The 21,416-nt window shown below is 37.8% G+C and overlaps 1 protein-coding gene across 10 annotated transcripts in view; it reads left to right on the forward strand.

Annotated features, from left to right (window-relative positions):
• SLC4A10 (solute carrier family 4 member 10) overlaps nucleotides 1–21,416 on the forward strand; it is a 178,331-nt gene that overhangs the window by 142,158 nt on the left and 14,757 nt on the right. For all 10 annotated transcript variants that reach the window (XR_012764986.1, XR_012764985.1, XR_012764984.1 and 7 more), the window contains 7 exons: nucleotides 923–1,168; nucleotides 11,989–12,094; nucleotides 14,952–15,113; nucleotides 15,361–15,474; nucleotides 15,982–16,143; nucleotides 18,623–18,874; nucleotides 20,766–20,834. Coding sequence is in view for 7 of the 10 variants with exons in the window: in XM_075429856.1 (XP_075285971.1) it covers nucleotides 923–1,168; nucleotides 11,989–12,094; nucleotides 14,952–15,113; nucleotides 15,361–15,474; nucleotides 15,982–16,143; nucleotides 18,623–18,874; nucleotides 20,766–20,834 (1,111 nt within the window). In the remaining 3 variants the exon portion in view is untranslated. The remainder of the gene's footprint in view (nucleotides 1–922; nucleotides 1,169–11,988; nucleotides 12,095–14,951; nucleotides 15,114–15,360; nucleotides 15,475–15,981; nucleotides 16,144–18,622; nucleotides 18,875–20,765; nucleotides 20,835–21,416) is intronic.

The raw sequence follows: 21,416 nt of genomic DNA on the forward strand, positions 1-21,416 counted from the left end.
TTTTTGTTTTCTAAAAAACGCCCCACTTGTTTTGAAGGAAATGCAAACTTCAGAAGGTTGTTTTGTTTTTGTTTTTGTTTTTTTTTTTTTGTGGTTGTTGTATTATTTTCTACTCTGAAACAATACATTTAAATCTGTGGTTTATCTCATCCCTAACTCATGCAAAAGGTGTTACCTCTCACCCAGGAAGTGTGTTGGCAGTGGCGCCATCTTTCAGCTGTCACTAATGTAGACCCTGCCCTTCCTGCACCTGAACAGATAAAGGGTGAAGTGTCATGCCAGAACAGCATATCCCCACTTCTATGTTAACGTACTATACATGACATACCTCTGCCACAGTGTGGGTAAAAGTTACGGCTGCCTCTTGGCAACCATCGTGCTTCTCTGCGATCCTCTCTGGTTTTCTGCCGCGTTGCTGTGACAGGGACTTCTGCACCAAGATCTCCTGAATGACATAGAGCATGAGACCTCGCTTAGCACCCCAGTTCTCTGTGATAATGTCACTCAGCGTATTTGGAGCTCTATTATCATATGCATAATCATACAGGATTTTGATGAAAGTTGTTATTATATCTACTCTTGCAGCTTAAGAAGAAATGGCAGGTGTTGGCTGTTCACAAGGCAGGATATGGGATAAAAAGTGGGTGGACCTTATACACCTCGTGTGTGTGACTAATCTCACAGCTGCTCACTCGCTTTAGTAGAGCCAGATCTCTTTGTGTCCTGTTAACTGGGAGGAGAGCTCAGATCAAAAGGTGATTTGACAGTATCTTCAGTTCACAAATAGGTAAATAATTTCTGATTCAGACTGTCCACAGAATCGCACATCTCTAGGCAAAGGAAATTTTGGAGCTGCCTCTTCTCCATTTACTGTGGATGGATGGAAGATTAACTGTGTTTAATTTTTTTTGAATTTTTTTAGGGAGTATGGGTTGTCGTACCTTTCTCTGAGAGCTAGCATTGGACTGTGGACTGCAATCCTGTGCATCATCCTTGTTGCAACTGATGCAAGCTCCCTAGTCTGCTACATTACCCGGTTTACTGAAGAAGCTTTTGCTTCTCTTATCTGCATCATTTTCATTTATGAGGCCTTAGAGAAGCTGTTTCATCTCAGTGAGACATATCCAATCAACATGCATAATGATTTGGATCTGCTGACAAAGTACTCGTAAGTAAGACTTCTTCTGTTAGCACTGGGGTTTTTTTCATAGGTGATGTTTTCTCTGTGAGGAACACAAACCAGTGTACAGCAGGAAAAGTTTTTAGTAGTAGTTACTGGAAGTATGTGTACAAGCAGTACACGTTTACTTAAGTAAAACAAATCTTGACTTGGAGTTTGGAAAAGCTTACACACATGCAACTTGGAAGTCGTAGAATAAAAAACAGAACTTGGAGGGACCTCAGCTTTAAGCCTTCATTCACATTTTTGTTTAATAAAGTGTAACTCAATGAACTCGTACTGTAACCTTGTACTGATGATTTATAATATTTTATTGAGTGTTCAGGCAACATTTTTATATCATATTTTTCTGTTGGGGTGTTTTTTCCAAAATTGAAATATTGACCTATCCAAAAAGGATATCACTTGATGTACTTCCTTTATTTTAGCCTTTCTGGTAGTTAAGGTTCAAGCTGCAAGAACTGAAGTGCATTAGGAATTGTTAGGTGCTTCTCAGCAGAGATTGATTTTGTCATCATAAATCTGTTCTTAGTGACAAGATTTTTAATAAGACTCCATTTAAGCAGCTTTATTGTGGAGTTTTGACAGGTGGTGTTCTACTTGAGGAATAAAAAAGTGAATGGCTTTAATCAGTATAGTATCATTTAGAAGTGAAAACTCATAGAGTTGTTTCTGTGATAAAAGAACAAAAATGTTCTGCTAGTAAAGGACAAGATCCTAGTCTGTCCTGAGGCCAGTTAAGCCTGGTCACCTCAGCAACTAAAATGTCATTAAAAAGCATTTTCAGAGAAGGTCCCTCTCCAGAAATATCTTTATTATTTCACTGAACCCGTTCGAACCCTCTGCATGAGCGGGGTGGGGCCCAAAAGGAACAATGCTTGCACAGTGCCACATCTTCTGTTCACTGGAAAAACAGGAGTGTCTCAACCAAATGTCTCATTTGCATTTTAAGCTGGGAAGAACAAAAACACAGCAACAGAGAAAACATTTGAGCTTTGTATATGTTATCACTGGAAAAATAGTTAGCAAATCCTGAATGTGAATGCACATTATATACCTTAATACACAGAACAAATTAAATTATAGAAACTATAGTTCTGCTGTGACATACTCTCTCATCATGCTGAAAAAAATATTTCTAATAGTTTAATCGGTAGACAAAGGAATATTAATTTGAAGAGAAAGCAGAAAACATCCAGAACAGACCATGCATGCAGGCTGAGGTTATATCTTCATCTTATTTAGCTTTGCTTAACTTCTATGAATTCGATATTTTACTCTAAGGAGCCTCATATAGCACAGTGTTTGTGGATTTTTTTTTTCTCCTTTACCACTTCAAAGTCATCATCTCAAAGGGAAAGAGAATATGATGTTCTCATACGGTTTTGAAAAAGAGATGTTGAAATACTATACAGAGGCAAAAAATTATTCAGAAACCAGTTAGCAGGCAGAGCTGAGATGTTAAAATATGTAATGAAAAGCAAAAACACAGATAGAAATACAAATTCCTGAGTGACTAGCTTTATTCGTGGTTAGCTGAATCCCATGATATTGCTTGAGATTTCAGAGAAAAAAGATAAATAGTCTTGCTTGTAGAGGGGTATAGTGATAGGTATCTCTATATTTTATGAAAGTATTTTATCATCATAGTCCTTATGTTTACGAATAAATGGTTTTGGTTTTAGTTAAAATTGCATTCATTAATCAGAATCCCAGATTGATTTTTGAAGGGTGTTGTTTACTCACTGACTGCCCTTGGTAACTGTCTTCACTGAATGTAGAATGTGCAGAGCACATGGAATGGTAAAGCAGCAGCAATTGTCATCCTCCAGTTACAGCTGTTGACCTGTCCTGTCCTACAGTGTTGGAATATCAGCACAACGGTCTTAGTGTCCAAACACAATTTCTGAGGGCAAGTGCCTTCCAGATATGCGGAAGAAAGTTTTGACCAGTGCCTGGTGGTCAAGCACATATATAGCTATCAAAATTATTTGATATAATGTTTTTTAGTTACGTGTTTTATGGCGTCATCATTTCATACCTATATCCTCAGTTATTCTTGCACTCTGTGTAGAGAGCACAAATAAACTGACTTTTAAACTCTTGCATTACATTTCACTTTTGTAGTTTATGTTGTATCTTCTACTTGTAGCAATATTCTGTTTATCATCAATATCATGTCTATGGTAACTGACCCCAGTAATACCATAATTACTAGATGTAGACTTAATTGTAGGCAGCATAGCTCTTACAGGACGTGGCTTATATTTTTTTAACCTTAAAACTGATTGTTGGAAATTCCAGTATGCGTATTTTTTGTCTTGTAAGAGCACATCTGCCAATTCCAAGGATCTGTACTCTAAACACAGCAAAGCAGTAATTGCAGCCTCTTCTGTTCTCTCACTTCCCTTCTCCTTCATCTGAGTTTTTCTTAGTTCTTCAGAACCATTCCTGACAAGCTGGGAGAACATGTGCTCTGTTAGAGCAACTCTACATCAGCTACCCAAATGACCAGTGCTTTCACAGGAGGCTTGGTGCAACCTGATTTCCATGGGTTGCTGTGCGGATATGCACATATTACTCTGTCCAGACACAGTGGCCATTTGCCCAGAACATGAAAGTATCACAATTATCATCCCCAAGGGATCATCACAAGACATTTCAAATAGCCCTCAGTCCCTACTCAAATGTCTGTACACATCTCAGTTCCAGAAAGATCAGAAACTAGAAGACAAATAAGCATAAAAGTATTGGAAATAAAAATCTCATTTTTGTGTACTTGAATTTAGGGAGTTTTGCTTTCATAAGTTAGAAGCTTTTTCTGCTGCATCTGACTCCAGTCCTTCTACTTGTAATTTAAATAGGTAACAAACTTGGGCTGAAACTGGTCCTGTCCTTAAAGGACCAGCATACTCAGTTACAGAAGCTAATTAGTATCTGCTGTTATGCTAATTAAAACAGCTGTTTGCGTTTTCCTCTTTGGGGATTTTAAAGACAAGTTTTTAATTGTTAGTAAAGCCTTGGCAGTTCTTTAATTAGCAATGGGTGAACTTCAAAAGGTTGAGCAACTCATTTCTCTTTGAATGCTCAGCCAAAGCTTATGTAAAACTTTATCTTGGATCTGCAATTCTGTGCTAGAGAACTCAAGTTATACTGTAAAATTTTTGTGTTTTCTGTATTCTGCCTGTTACCCACTCAGAAAGTTAATGATAAATAGGTTAGGGCACTTTATGTATTTGAAGCTTTCAGCGTGTGCTGTGGCCCAGCCTTCCTCTCTTCTCCCATGGGCTTTGTGAGGATGCTCTTATTCCACAGGTAGTCCATCTGCATTCCTGTATTGTTGCCTTTGCACTGGTGGAGACACGAGTTAGACCCAGGAAATGTCATTGGCATGCTGTTAGTACTGTCCTTTGGAGTACGAGAAAGACAAAGAAAATAGTAATTTAAAATGGTTGGTATTTCAACCAGATTGGAACCGTATTTCAAGTGAGAAAGAAAACCCATTCTGTATTTTGGGTGGGTTTGAATTCTGTCATAAACAGTTTCTGTTGCAGGAGTTTGATGTAAAAGACTGTATTGCATGCATATCCTCTTATATTTGAGTGTAGGAGTCATTACTAGTATCTGCCATAACAAACCTTGGAAGACTATAGCAAGAACATTCAGAACAGGTGGGAATTTGTGGTGTTTTTTTTGGGGGGTGGGGGGGCTTGGTGGGTGGGTTTTTTTGTTTAAACCAAGCAGACCCCAGCAGATTTGAAAATCAGCTGAAAGTCCTTCTAAAATATTTCTTAAAAATTCTTATTTACAGTTTTATGTTGAAGAGATGAGTTTGAGTTTGTTACAGAATTCTGTCTCCAAAAGACGAAAATATCTTTTGTTGTGCGATCTAATCAATGTAGACCTAGTCCTGATGCACTTTTAACTCATTTTCTTTATTATACTTGTTTGTTACTCTGTATTGAAATACTGGCCCTAATTGTCAGGTGATCTACTTGCAGGCAAATCCATTCAGCATTCATACGTAACTTTTTCTTAAAACACCATCTTTACGATATGGACGATAAAGAACAAGGCATTTAAGAGCTAAATCAAAAGAAGGACAAAGACAACCTGTTTTGCAGTGTGCTACTGTGCTACAATTTTTTTCATTTTAAACAGCATAGTTTTGAAGGAATTAAAATACAGTAGCTGCATTGTTTATTAAATAAAATACACATACTTTTTGATCTGGGCTTTTCTTTCTTTCTCTTTATCTTTTTTTTTCCCACTGTGACCTTTTTGTATTTGTCATGCCATTAGCATTTGTAGGTTGGCATAGCAACTCTCTTATTTCTGCACTCTCCTCCTCCTCCTGCTTTTCCTACCCCTGTAGCAAATAGATCTCCAGTTAGTGAATCCTGTCTGGAACAGTGATGCACATCAGTTTTAATATGTACATTAGGATATCATTTTTGCTAGGAGAGGAGAACTGGGTGGATTAAAAACAGAGGTTCTCAAAAGGAAAACAAAATAAGCATTATAGATGAAAGGAACACGTTTTAGAAAGCAATCCAGTGTTCTGTACACTACAAGGATTTTAAGATACTTACCTTAGAATACAGAAGATCAATTATTTGCAGTGTGAGGTTGCTTAGATCTTGGGACTTTATATACCTTTTGGTTTTTATTAATTCTTTTTTTCAGAGTGATGAATTCATGTTGTTTTTAATAATTCTCTACCAGAAGTTACTCAATTATTAACAGATTACATTGAATAATTTTAAAGTGGTTTCTTGGCATAGTAATGTGCATATTGCAATCTGTCTTGGTATTGACATGCACTTAAGCATTAGGAGTAGAAAATCCCACTCTGATGTAATTAAGGAGCCAAGATCATGTCAATCTCGTTATCTTTTGCAGGCTATGGAAACCATTGCTTCTAGAAGGAATTGTAAAGATTAGTTATGTGCATACCACTGTTTGCACAAGCAAGTTTTAAATCTTTCATTGTCTATGTAAGTTAATCTAAATACATGATTATTGGATGCAAACTATTTTGTTTTATAACCTGTATTCCTTAAGCCGTAGGTGGAACGAGAAGAGTCGGTAATTATAAACAAAGAATTTCTCATTAGGATCCTGGGCATGTAATTGAATTCCAATCCCTGTAATATTTTTTTTAACTTCGATATGAATATAGATTTTTTTTTCCTCTTCTTTACAGTTTTTTTTTCTACAATTAAGTAACTGTGCCATATCCTGTGTGTCTTTCCCTAAGAGTGTCTCTCTTCTTCCCAGAACCGTGCAACTGCCATCATTGAGTGTAACTGCTGGTTCGCTTTTGCTTCTTGTCAAACCCTGGAATCCAGAAATTATTTTTCTTTATTGCATTTATTCTAGAACTTCCCTATGTCTGCCCAACACAACTGAATCATTTTTCTCTTTTCTCCCTCTTTTGAGCCCGGGAGTGCCCACCTTGCTTCATTCCTTCGTATTCATCCCCTCCACTTTGGAAACAGCTGTCCTTGTTAAGCAACTCTCCACACCATTCAGTTTGTAGTTGACAGCTGGTCTACACAATGTCTTCAGAATCTAGAAAGGCTTACATAAAATCCTTGGGTGGTTTTGTTACACTACACTAGACCTGAACAGTCGAAACTTAACCTGACCATATAGCATTTTAGTATATTATAGTATGTTATTTCTGAGCCAGCATTATACTGAATCTCTTCTCCTCAGCTCTGTGTTTTTTGAACTGTGGAAGTGGGGTGAAGTGACAGCCTAGAACTATTTCTCAGTGAAAGGTTTCAGATGAATTGTCAGTATCTCACAGAATTACACTACATTTCTGCACATTAACTTCTATGTATGGCAGTTACATACTGTAGTACTGTTAAGAATGCATGGACTGCATACTGCACCAGGCAGCTGCACCATAACAGACCAGCCTTTATGAGTGACAGTCAGGGTTAACAAAACTACAATGTGATTATAAATCTGTTTTCTAGACTTTCCCCTTGACAGAAGAATATTCTCCTCCTTGTGTGCTATCCAAAGAAACCTGATTCTTTGAGATTTCTTCACTCTTAACATCAGTTTCCCTTGCTCAGATTTGCCTATCTATGTGCATGTGAAATTGTGGTGCGGAGTGCATTGTCTATATATTTTTATAGGCTTTTCTGTTTTCCTCCTCAACTTCGCCAACTAAACTACAGACTTCCAACTTTTGAGAACATACGTGGATGCCTACTGATGTTCGTGATTGTCAGAGATGGGCTACTAAACTTAATGACTCAATGGTCTAATTCAGGATGGCAGATCTCATGAATAAATGAAGAAAAAAATCTTGTCTTGCTATGACAGCTGTGCTTTGAAAGGGTTTTATGATACTGAGAATAGAACTTAACTGACAAGTCTATTTCCCATCAGTATTAATTATTTTGTTTCCATTCTCTTTTCCACTGAGACTTTGATTTCGTCATTATGAATGCTGATGTGAGAAGGAATATGGTAAATACAATGCCAGGGATATAAAGGTATTGTAGGTATGGTCCAGCAGAGAAGTCATCATCTATGATACTGTTGCGGTCCCCTTCCCACAGCAGTTGTTAGACAAACAGAAGAACTCTGCGAGTGCCTGTAATTCACATGAAAGTGGTGTATTTGGAGACAACCTAAACATGCATAGCATTCTGCTGTTGATGTACTTTCCTTCAGCCTTGTAAACGCAACATAAAGAATACTTATGCGTATATTCTAATACCTTATTTTTAAAATAAAATTGGTGATGTCACTTTCCCTTTCATACCATCTTCTTATTCTATTATGTGATCAGTGCACAGCACACTCGTAGAGCATACTCTGTGTCTTAAGGGAAAAACTTCCTACTTGTACTACCAAATATGTGCTCTGATACTCAGTGAGACATATTGTTTAAACAAGCACATTTTGTAATGTATTTGTCATACTTGCATGTTGTTTTTTAATAATATAAATATTCATATTGAGCAAATCTCATTCTCTGTCTTAAGTGAGCCAGAAAGAGTTTTTGCCCTTCTAGGAAGGGGGCATGATATGTTGGCGGCTGCATCTTTTATAGATCAGATGGTATAAATTAGCTGGTATAAATAGGTGTAGTTTGCAATAGAAAAATAGGAGCTTGAAAACAGTGCCTTATGAATTGGATAAAATCGACTGTAGGTGCCTCCTAGTCTTGAAAACAACATACTGAAAAATGGCAACTGACTAGGGATGAAAGGCCATGAAGCTTTCAAGTAAGCTGCACCATTTAAGTGTGTTTTTACTCACAAAAACATGGTGCAAGGCTCTTGTTTGAGGCTGTTACACTGGCTGTAACAGCAGCAGAATGGACCAGCACCATGCTGCATGTTTGAAGTCTGTTAGGGCAGCAGAGTGCACATGACAGGTTAAAGAGAAGAAAATAGTGAAGAATTGGGGGCAAGAGGTGGAAATTAGAGAGATTTCCCCACCAGACCCAGATTAATTTAAATTCAACAAATAGGCCCAGGGAGTAAGTTTCTTGTTTTGCAATAAACAGAAAGCTACAGTCAGGATGAAAGTGGTTTTAGTACAGAGCCGTTTAGTGCCATTTTAGATCTCTTAACTTCCAGCTGCTGTGAAAACAAAGGCATGAGTCACCATAGACTCTCTCACATTTGTGCCAAACCATCATGGATGTCACAGGTAACATGGAGTATGTAGGCACCTATGTTTAGACATCTGAATTACTCCCAGGAGATCAGAACGTCTTGCAGTAGCCAAAAGTGTAAAGACACAAAGAAAGTTGTTCTGTCATCAGTGTGATGAAATGGGTATATTGGGAGACTGGCAGCAGAGATGGTTTTTTCCACTATAGTGACACCAGTGCTTTTGCCACCACAACCAGTGTCAGATTCTTCCTTGCCTGTATTCTGGCCATGAAAAAAGCAGTTTCTTCTTAGCCATGATGCGAGAGAATCAACGAATCATTCTGTATCTTTTAGCATAATGAAGATGATTGCTGACTCCGTATCATTAAGGCATGCGAGTACGTTGCTAGGTTGGTACTGTATTTGGAGCTGAATGTGTTACTTAGAAAATATAGGTGTACAGTCTCTTGCTTACTGGTAATAGCACAAACTCCACATAGATCTCTTGTAGTGAGCAAGCGATTAGCACTTCAAAGAACTTTACAAGAACTTAAGAGCCTTTGAACCTCCAAGAGGCAATACATTTTTAGTTATTCCAGCCTTCTGAGTAATGTTTTATCAAGAAAACAGAAAGATGTATTGGTGGTTAACAGTTCCTTGTATTTTACTTTTTCTTCTGAGGGCTGACCTCTCAGAGTAAAAAATGACAGTGAAAGAGACTAGTTAGAAAGCCTTATTTCACTAATGTGAGTTTCTCCTTGCCAGATCAGTTGTGCTGGGAAATAGTCAGCATTGAAACTATTACATCCGTTATGAAATGTCACGTGTTGGTAGATAATCTTTTATGTTCTGGCAATGAGTGGTACCTACCTCCAGTTGTGTTTTCTGGGCTGGACAGGGAGTGTCCTATAGCTCACATTTCTACAATGTTAAGCAATTAGTGTGATGCTGGAAGACAGTTATACCGTGATACAATCTCACATCAAAATGTCAGTATTGCCAAAAGACACATAATATTGAAAACAATGTAATGTTATATATATCAAAACATTGAGGTCATTGCTTGAGTGATCTTCTCAGTAGAAAGCAGGATCTGATCTTTACAGTTAGGGCCTAATTCTGCACCCATTCAGTGACAAAAGCTGGGTGCAGGGTGATTTTGGTCTGCATGGGTGGAGTTTGCACAAGTCACTTGCTGATGAACAATCTGCCATCGGTAAACGCCTGCGAAGCTTGGTAAAGGCCAGACTGGAATGCTGTGAAGGGGGAAGGTGGTATTGATATAGAATGGGGATGATCTCATCTGAAGGTGAATTACTTGAGCTGTATTAAACTATAGCTTCAACTGTCACCTTTCTGACTAAGGATATAGAAATTTTGGTTTCTCTAACTTTTAAATGTAATTATGCAGTTTTCAGCAAGTGTAGCTGTACCATGTAGTGTTGGTGACATGCACAGTCTTCCCTTCTAGTGAGAAAGTGACTGTGACTGAACAGCCCACGCCACCTTGGCCTACGGTAATCAAACCCCAATGGGCCCTCGCCCAGCGTCTGGCCAGTCTGCGAGCAGCGATGGACGTAAAGGGTCAGGGAGCTCCTGTGCTCACAGAGAACAGTAGTGACCTGAAATAGCCACCTCTGTATTGTTGCATGAACATCAAATACTCCCTTGTGATAACACAGACATACCCTTTGTTGACTTTGTTACGCTACCATAGCTCACTAGCAGTGATTTGCTTCATTTAACCCATTTCGTAATATTTTAAACTACGCATTGAATACGCATTCATTCAGCACTTGGGGCCTGATCCAAAGCATATAAAATATATTTGAAAGATACAGTCTACCTGAAGGACTTTTGGCTCAGGCCCTGTATTTTTCTGAATGCTGTTGCCTTTTTTTTTTTTCTTTTTGTTCATGGGCTGTAAGGCTTTTGTTTTGTTTTTTTATAAATAATTGCATTTAAGATAAAAGCAAGGATTTGCACAAAGACAACCTGCATCTCTTTCGATGTATGAATTAAATGCAGCTGTTGTCACATGTATAGTATTGTAATTGAAATACAGTGGCACTACTCTGTACTCATAATGTAGATGGTAGAATTTCTTGTATAGAAAATATTACAAATCTAGATGAGAATTGTCATTCTGTGGAAAGATGAACAGCCAAAGAGAAAATAAATGGCATAGGTAAGTGAATAAACTGCTACGCTTCTAGAACTGGAATGCAAAAGTATGCTTAATGGCTCTCCGCTCTATAGTCAGATGTTATCCTGTCCCCAGCTACTCCTGAAAACTTTAAGAGGGAGTACAGAATTTATTTACAGCCATCGTAAGCATGTTAAAATACTAGCAGGAAAGACAGTACTGTAGATTTTTAAAGTAGGATTCATTTAAAGAGAACTGCAAAGCACACTTGATATCTTGGAACCTACAGAGTATCCCGCATATTTTGGAGGCTTTGTCAAAGAAAAAGCCTCCCACAGTTGCTTCAGGGGCTTTAAAGACTTAATTTTGATTTTAAATTGCCTATTTGTAGTATTGTACTCCCACACTGCCTCGTCACTTTTTGTATGTTAAAATATACATTTTAAAATGAAAAGCATGCTTTTAAAGCAGCTGTGGGGAAAGGAGAAACAATGGATACAGAAGTTCACAGAGCCTTTGGTGCTGATCATCTCGCAGAGCCCTGACAATTGACCATGGCAGTTTTGCACATAAAGGCAGCCTGGTGAAGAGAAAGAAAGAGGGTACAGGCTGTTTGCATTTGAGAAATAGATCATCCTGCAACTGTGCATAGCATCTAATCCCCATATAGGGAAGTGTTAGGTATAAAGGGGTGGAACGGGACTGGCACAGTCTCAGTATTACAAACTGTGCATGGAAGAACCAATAGAATAGGAGGAAAAAAGCTAGAAAAACTTGCTGTGGACAGTGGTTTCAATATGTCACGTTACGTACTATATATGCATATGCACCTCACGGCAAATTATACTCAGTAATAGCACTAGCTACTGAACTGCAAATGACTTCAAAGCATGCGTTTACTGAATTAGTTTGAACAAAAATTATCTGGCAAAGTATAGCACAATTTCAAAATGTCATAAAGTTGATAATTTGGATTAATATCTGATACACCTTTTATTATTAAGGAAAAAAATATTATTTTTTCTTTTCAGATGCAATTGTATGGAACCAGAACATCCTAGCAATAAAACCTTACGTTACTGGCAGGACTACAATATATCTGCATCTGATGTGCCATGGGGGAACCTAACTGTGTCAGTAAGTGAAATACTGGAACTTTATAAATAAAGGCATAAGCATAAATAATTTTGTCTTGCCTACTGCAGCAAATACATTATAAAAATAACGTTTTTTCTGGTCGTATGTGTTCAAATAAAGCATTAAATACACTTAACTGAGCAAGACTAACATAGACTTTGTAGCATTATATCCTTTTGTAAGCATTTTGCAGCCTTTCATAGTACACATTAAAGCACGTATGTGCATTTTGTGACCTGCTTTGGAAACTTCTTGACACACTAGCACAAGAGTTTGACTGAGATGAAGTCTAAACTTGTCAGATGGCAATGGATTTGTCCTAAATTCTGCCAGATGGCAAAACCAAAGTTCGCTTGTGTAGAAAGACTCAGAAGCATTTATTTCCCCTAAAACATTCTTACAACTGTTTGGGCTATAAAGGAGAGGAAGGGGAGAAATTTGTAACATTTTCTGTTCAGTGACCGTGTTTCTCTTACATGGGCCTTCAGTTTAAGTATGTTTTAGTTGTGTAATTTTGTTTCCGGGGATGGTTGGGGTGGGGGTGGGGGGAGCAAGTTACCAACAGTTTGGGCAGCTTGCATGGATATGTAACTTGTTTCTAAATGGTACGCTTTTCTAGGTTCAAAGGATTTGTTACTTCAGATTTACCTTCTTTAACGCAACGTTTACAACTTGGTTAAAATGTCATATTGAGATCAGGCTAGCACTTTTTCTCAGAAATGGGTCATTTCATTACACAGTCAAAGAAAATTGAGTGCAAAAGATACTGAACTGACGGGTTCTCTCAAAAAATGTAGCTGAATTAACCTTATTGTAGGCATAACCAAATGAAATGCTTAAAAGCCAGTCCAGTGGACTCTCCAGCAGAGAGACTTTATTTCAAAGGCAGGAATGCAGAAGAACTGGTGTCCTCCTGTCATGAGTTAAGCAAGAGCTGCCTTCCATGACTGTTCTGCCTTCATAACAAGGACTCCTCAACTCTGTTGGTGTGGCAACAGCAGAGAAAAAGTTGAGAACTGCTGGCCTGAGGGATTCCAGCAATCCAGAATGAATATTCTTAAAATTGCAGCACACTCTAAGAGCATCTGTGCAGGGGCAGACTCCTCCTCTCACTTTCTCAGATCTCTGACAGTGTTTTTCAGAGTACATTTGCAGCTAAGGAGATTTAAAATAACAGATTTTGTTTTAACTATAAATGTAAAAGACTGGCTGCATTATATAAAACCCTTTAAAACTTCTGTAAAAGCTTATTACCGAAACTTGAGTTTACATGAGTAGCTGTATAACTGACCGACTTTTCCCATAAGTCCCTGTAGTTGTTAAAGAAATAACTGAATTTTTTAATATTTTCAGGTATTTATTTCTTGCAAGCATCATCAGGAAACTTCAGTTCTCCTGTTCTAGAGAATCGCAGTACAAGATTAGACCTAGCTGTCTATAAATATTTGGTCAGTCTCACCCCAGTGTCTTTTTTACTGCTTATTTCTTCCTGTTATTTCTTGTGTTTTATTTAAAAGTTTCAAGTTTCTGAAGATCTAGATTGGCACTCTCTCTTAAAAACAACAGTAGGACCAACAATTTTTTTTGCTGTCTAGGACAAAACAAGTGTGGGAGAAGTGTTTATTCTGATGGTGACAAAATCCTTTTCAGTAGGTATGTGATGAAATTCATCCCTGTGCTGTGCTAACATCAAGGTCTAGCTCAAGCCAGGGCAATTTTTCTATTTGAATATCCCAGAATCTTGCGAATTTCTTCTGGATTTCCTGAAACCTTTTTCCCCCACCTGAAACCTTTATTTTGAAGTGCATCATATTTATCCCAGGTATACTGCTATACCAATATAAAAAGTTTTGCACTCCTTTGTCTCACAGTCATCAAATAGCAACTGTGGTTTTTTTCAAGCCAGCCTGTGTTCAAACGCAAAGTCAAACCGCAGTATTGTGATGTGTGTCTGATCAGTCAATGACCCAGCTGGTTTCAGACTAAAAGATCCTGATCTGGCGGGATACTGCTGCCTGGAATCCCTGATTCTGAGTGCTGTGTTTGTTTTTGCTAATAAGCATGGAGGGATTTGGGAAGGAGAAGGAAAGGGTTGCAAGTCCAGAGCTTGCAGCTCACATTTTTAGAGCTACTCTTTATTTCTCTGCTTGTTAACTTGGAGCAAGTATGATTTTAGACAACTAAGGCTGGTATTGGAGAATTACTAGACATGTTTTCTACTGTATCTGCATATTTGATTGTGTGTTATATCAGATAGAATTAAGGTTACAGATTTTGGGGTTTGCTGCATTTTATCAGATCGGGTTAAGAAAAAGATAATTTGTGGAATGTGCTGCCCCCATGTGGTATTAAATGTGTTGGTCTGCTTTTAGGCTAATACTGTACATTCTGAGTAGCTTTTTCTTCAATTGCTTGGCCTGTGAAGTTAAAACAAATGAACATTCTTGAGAATGCACCAGGAGCAGCCTTTCTCTTGGTAGCTTTTGAACTTCGCTTTCCTCTCTTGTAAGGAATTAGGAAGTGCAAATCTGTGTTTGTAAACAGAAAACAAATAAGTGTACTTGTTGAGTTTGAAATAAATCTGGTTTTATATTAATGACTTTATTTACGGTATGTTTTAGCGGCTTTATCATTTATACTGATTAAAAAAGAGATTTTTTTAAGGGTTTGAGAGTTTTCCATGCAGACTAGATACAAATGCTAGGAGTTTTAATTTTTAAAAGAATAAATATCTAAAAATTATTTTATGGTTTCTAGTAATACAATCTGCTTGCATTTTAGGACATTAGTTGGAAAGAAAATACCCGTGTAAGCAAGGATATTTTTCAGAACAATACTACTTTGCTTTCCCTGATAGGAATGTAAAAGGTTTCATGGAGAGTTTGTTGGACGAGCCTGTGGTCATCATGGTCCTTATGTTCCAGATGTCCTCTTCTGGTCTGTCATCTTATTCTTTTCTACAGTAACGCTCTCATCCACACTGAAGCAGTTCAAAACTAGCCGGTACTTCCCAACAAAGGTGTGTGCCATTTTTTGAATTCAAAAGTTGTCATTAGTCATGTGTAAGCATGAATTCCATCTGCATTGCCAATTCAATTAACTGCTGGTGAAGTGGGCACTGCATCTTTTCTCTGTTAGAAAATTCTGTGAGAATAAGCATGGTTTTAGCTGTAAACATAAAATGGCTTATAACAGTGAAGAAAAATAAATCCTAAATCACACATGAATGTTTTGATTACAATTGTTGTTTCTCTCAATAATCGTAGGTACGATCTGTTGTCAGCGATTTTGCTGTCTTTCTCACTATTTTGTCCATGGTCTTAATTGACTATGCCATTGGGATTCCATCACCAAAACTTCAGGTTCCAAATGCTTTTAAGGTAATTTGTTGATAGATTACACTGCCTTATTATTTTGGCAAAATAGTGTACTATAGTGGGTTTATTATATTTGTTTTATCATGAGGGAGTAGTGATACTATTATGAATTTTTCATGTTCACCAAGTACTATGCAAGCTCTCTGATTAGTGGCCCATGTAAGTGAGTCTCTCCTGTCAGGCCCCTTCACGCTTCCTGATGCCTTCTGTGTGAGGACCAACCTGGCTCAAATTGCACAAATCGTAGACTACTGTAATGTTCTGGGGCTTCTCCCAAATTCTGGGCTCATTGTCTCAAATACAACCAAGTCTGTAATATCCCAGATGTTTTTATTATATGTAATTTCTCTTTTTGGTATCATAGGAAGTTTAGCGTTTTTCTGTGCTCTTGCACAGATTGATTTTGAAGGAAATCATATACTAGTAATGTTTTTGTGTGTATTCTTGTGAAGTTGAAATGTAAATAAACCTCAGAGTTCTGACTGGTCATGCATGACTCTGTTTTTACAGCCCACCAGAGATGATCGTGGCTGGTTTATTAGTCCTTTGGGGCCTAATCCTTGGTGGACAGTGATAGCTGCTGTAATTCCAGCCCTGCTTTGTACTATCCTTATCTTTATGGACCAGCAGATCACAGCTGTCATTATCAATAGAAAAGAACACAAACTAAAGGTATTCAGTCAAATAGTTATGTTTTCTGCTTCAGATTATGTAATGTAACTTCATCTGCCTGAGTGTGCTTGTTTGTGTTATATTGCACTCCTTTAAATTGTTACGCTTTTTCTCTGTTGGTCTGTGTAGTACCTGTGCCCTGTGTCAGTGATTTGCTGCCTTATAGAAGTGAATATTATGAATATAATTTGAAACAGAGATTCTGAATCAAGGAAGTGTTATCCTCTATGCTTTATTAGAAATATAATACCCATTCACCTAAAGAAAAAATCTGGAAGTTAATAATTTCTTTAAGTATCATAATATGAATTTCCTCTTCAGATGCTGACAGTGTTGTTCTACTGGACTGGCTTTTGAAAAACTATTCAGGGGTTATTTTGTAATATAAGATAATTTTTTTTCCTCTCTTCATCCTTTTCTGTGTTTCTGCCCATCCTTTTTTTTTTTTTTTTTTTTAATGCCCTTCCTATCCTGAAGAAGAGAGAAGAATAAAACCGAGCTTTAGAGGCACAATGGGTTCTTAAAACAACATAGGACAACTTTCTGCTCTGTTCTCTAACACTTTAGTTGCCTACAGATGGAGAGAGAAAAAGGGACATCACCCCTCTGAAAAACTGTTGGGCAAAATCTAGCAGCAGGTTTCTGTACATGTATATGCAGCGAGCTTAGGCTTTTTTTGACATACTTTTAATAAGCAGCAATCCAATCCCAAGTTGCTTTAGCAAATGCATTTGCAACCTTCACTTTCCACTGCCTCTTCTTGGATGATTGTGACATTTGATATGTTCTTTTTTTGCCCTCTTTGTCAGCCTGGCTCTTCATGTCAATCCATAGCATTGCATGTGGTTAACTTGACAGATGCAGGAATTTGCTGCCAAGCTTTGGAATGTGTTTTTTCAGCACTGGCATCTGGGAGTCAGATGGTCCTCCTGGCTGCCCCCTTGTCTTGCTGCGTTTTAGTTTTGCTGGGGTCTGGTGTAGCATCACCTGTTGCTATGCTTCCTTTTCTTCCCATATGTCAGGTTCCTCAGATCATGTATGAATGTGAGGAAATGCTCTCGGATTCTGTATGCATTAGCAGATACATTCCTCATAAATGTGTCAGAAGGTAAAAAAAGGTGTCTCTTAGGATTTAGAATTAAACTCTTTCTTTGAGTGCATTGTGCATGTAACTAATATCTGTGTTTGACACATCTCTGAGTTTGTCAAGATGTGTCTTGGAGATAAGACTCATAAGCACTTTGGAGGAGTGAGGGAAGGTTGCTAGAGTTGATTCTTTTCATTTTCTTTATATGAATTCCCCTTTTTAAGTAATGTAAGCAAATAAGATGGCATTTTCATTTCGATATGTGGCTTACATTTTCATAAACCCAGACGCTTCCCATTTTAGAAGTAAAGTTGTCTTCAGAAAGAAATGATTTATTTGCTTCCAACTCATTTTCCCCTCTTTTTTTATACCTCCCATAGCAAATTCTGAATAGTGCACATTTCAGCTTTTGGCAGTCAGTGTAGCAAACCCTTCCAAGTTTAGTTTAGTTACTTTTTTTATGTCAAAAGGCATTTGCATGGGTTTAAAGGCAAAATTATGGTTCAACATATTCACATTGTTTGCATGAACATCACTGTTTCATCAGACCATGATATTGGAATTGTTGCCATATTGCAAAATTTTGTGGAGGTAACTACCTACCTGACTTTTTAAAAGAAAATAGCTGAGCTCCTGCTTGCAGCTGCATGGTGGTCCTGGATACTTACTGAAATTGAAAAGAAATATCCCTCTTAGCTATGGTAACAGATATCTGTACAACCAAGCTTGATGCTGGTCGTTGGTCATTTTCAAGCGCAGGTTGTATTTGTAGTTTTTTAAATGTATCTCAGATTTGACCAAAGAGTTTTATCCACTACTACAAAAGCAAAGCAACATCTTCCTGTTGGTAAATTTACGGAGTATTTGACTACTACAGAGATGATCCAAACCCAGAGTTTTTGTACTGACTTCTCATATGAATGTTTATGATACTAATTTTAAATATTGAATAGGGAAACCATTAAAACAGTACCTGATGATGAATATTATTCTGTAGTGTATTTTAATGTATAGCTTAATTATAGTTTAATTTCTCTTAATTTCTAGCTGTCTGTTATTAGAGAAGATGAAAGTACATTAGTGAAAACTTGCTACTATCAAGTGCTTAGCATTTGCCCATTATAAAGTGGATTTATGATATGTACACTTAACTCATAACTGGAATGAGTCTGATAACATTAAGCATTTCTTGTGAACTAGTAGGAATTCCCCTTAGATAACCTGTTTGCTACTGACCCAACCTGCATAATACATAGAAGAAAGCTATTGTGTCCTACAAGTCACAGATTTCTAAATTGTCTCTAACTGTTCATTAGGAATGCCTGCCAGCATTGTTCTCCTTAATTCAGATGTTGTTTTATGTCTTCTTAATGTCATTACTTTTTTTAACAGAAAGGATGTGGATACCATCTAGACCTACTCATGGTGGCAGTAATGCTTGGAGTATGCTCTATTATGGGATTGCCGTGGTTTGTTGCAGCCACTGTCCTCTCTATTTCCCATGTGAATAGCTTAAAGCTGGAATCAGAGTGTTCCGCTCCAGGGGAGCAGCCAAAATTTCTTGGAATCCGGGAGCAAAGAGTCACAGGGCTCATGATTTTTATCCTTATGGGCTCATCTGTCTTTTTGACAAGTATCCTGAAGGTAATTTGGGGAAGTAAGGAAAAGCTAAAGAATGCTGCACTGCACTGAACATTTCACTGTTGTACCTGTACTATTTAATGAGTGCCTTTTCCAGGCACGTTACTAACTAGCATAACGTTACACAATGATAATCTGAAGTGGAGTTCTAATTTTGCATAATAAAATGGCTAGGAACATCTAACATTTTTAAAACAAAAACTTTGTAATGAAAATCTGGCCTTACTGAAGTCAAAGGGAATTCTGCCATTGACCTGTAGTATATGAGGATTCACCCTTTCTCTATAGAATCCTAGAATCATTAAGGTTGGAAAAGACCTCTAACATCATCAAGTCCAACCATCCACCCAACACCACCATGCCTGCTAAACCATGTCCTGAAGTGCCATATCTACACATTTTTTGAACATCGCCAGGGACGGTGACTCCACCACTTCCCTGGGCAGCCTGTTCCAATGCCTGACCACTCCTTCAGTAAAGAAATTTTTCCTAATATCCAATCTAAACCTCCCCTGATGCAACTTGAGGCCATTGCCTCTTGTCCTATTGCTAGTTACTTGGGAGAAGAGACCAACAACCGCCTCACTACAACCTCCTTTCAGGTAGCTGTAGAGAGCGATAAGGTCTCTCCCCTCAGCTTCCTCTTCTCCAGACTAAACAACCCCAGTTCCCTCAGCTGCTCGTAGTAAGGCTTGTTCTCCAGACCCTTCAGCAGCTTTGTTGCCCTTCTCTGGACATGCTCCAGCACCTCAATGTCCTTCTTGTAGTGAGGGGCCCAAAACTGCACACAGTACTTGAGGTGTGGCCTCTCCAGTGCTGAGTACAGGGGCATGATCACCTCTGTGCTCCTGCTGGCCACACTGTTCCTAATATACCTTGGGTCCATGGCAAATTATCATGAAACAGTCTTGCTAAGTTATACCAATAAGTAAATTTATTTAGAAAATTTAGAAACATTTTGTGATTTCTGGATAATTTTAAAATATTTTCACAGTTGCAAGAGAAGTTCTATCATTCATTTCTTGGAAATGAACATGAAAATTTTCTCATGCTGCCTGCGTACTCAACACAGCTCACCAGTATCCTGAAAATGGGTGTCTACGTATATGCATATATGATACCATCTATATACATAATACTTACTGTTTTCAAAAATTCTCTGGCCTCTGTGAAATCAGTGAGAGTTTTTCCACTGGCTTCAGTAAGACCAGAATTTTGACTTACATGTTGTCACAGTGAAGGCAATAAGCCCTTAGAACTTGTACTTCCCATTAGTATTTTATGAAGTATATCATAAAACCTGCACTTTGAGAACACACAGAACATGCGTTTTATGCATTTAGTATTTAAAACAGATACTCCTCTATGGAAATATTCCTTTACCTACACACATATACTGAGAGCCTGAACATTTAAAATAGTCTCTTACAAAATCATTGCATAAAAGTCATTCACCCGTTTTTAAATGCTTACAGCACAGAACATTTCGTTTAGCAATGTCAAGTATTTTGTGTGTGTTTTGAACATTTTTCTGAGGATTATAGCTTTACTATTCAGATGCTCTTCTGTGCATTCTTTTAAGTAAAGAATTGAAGTATATATCAAACACTTTAATTTTTCATGGAGTACTGTTAATTTTATTAAGTGAATAAAATATAGTGTAATAACTGGCTGTGAGTGGAAAATAAAACTATAGAGACAGATTCTTCTGTTGCTTTGTACTCTGAGAAACATTATTAATTTGTAATTGAGTGACTCTGAATTTACAACTTGTCTGATTAATGCAGGCATATGGCACTTTGAATTTCAACTGTTTAGAATGTCTTTCTAGAAGCATTTAAAATTGTTAAATGGTATTTAAAATGCTCTTCCCTTTCTTTGCTTCTTTGTGCAGTTTATTCCTATGCCAGTACTTTATGGAGTATTTCTTTACATGGGTGCTTCATCTCTAAAGGGAATTCAGGTAAAATGGGTTTAGGAAGAGTGTGTTACTGATGATGCTTTCTATAAAATGTGTAGTTATTCTTATTTTCTTATCTTTTGTCTATAATTTTAAAAGAATGTTGCCAACCTGAAATTCTTGAAAGTGACTCCCTTAAAAAGGAAAATGGATTCTTTCTAAATAGAGTGTTCCCTTTAGGTAATGTGTTCCAATTTTTTACCTTTTAGGTGCCGATTTTTCTGTTCTCCCTTCTTATCAAGGGAATTTTGGCTGAGCCTAGAAACTGAGTCACAACTCTGTTGTTCTCCCTTCTCCCCTGCCTCTCCGTTCACTTGTTTGCCTGCTGCCCTTTCATCTTCCAAGTTAGTGGCTTTGTAGTGGTGTGCCTGATCTTGACCTTTGCCTATATGAGACTGTTGGCTGACTTGCCCTGAAACTGACATAGGTGAGACTTTGAAGATATTTCCTGTGCAAAGGAGTGCCCCAGGCAGGGAACTGGAACAGCTGCAAGTCCCATGCTACTTAATCTCTGGCCTCAGGGATGAAGAGCAAGTCTAGTGGAAGGGCAGCATTCCTGCAGTGGCCTTAAGTAGGAGCCCCTGG

This window comes from Opisthocomus hoazin, chromosome 9 (genome assembly GCF_030867145.1).
Source record: "Opisthocomus hoazin isolate bOpiHoa1 chromosome 9, bOpiHoa1.hap1, whole genome shotgun sequence".
Taxonomy (NCBI): Eukaryota; Metazoa; Chordata; class Aves; order Opisthocomiformes; family Opisthocomidae; genus Opisthocomus; species Opisthocomus hoazin.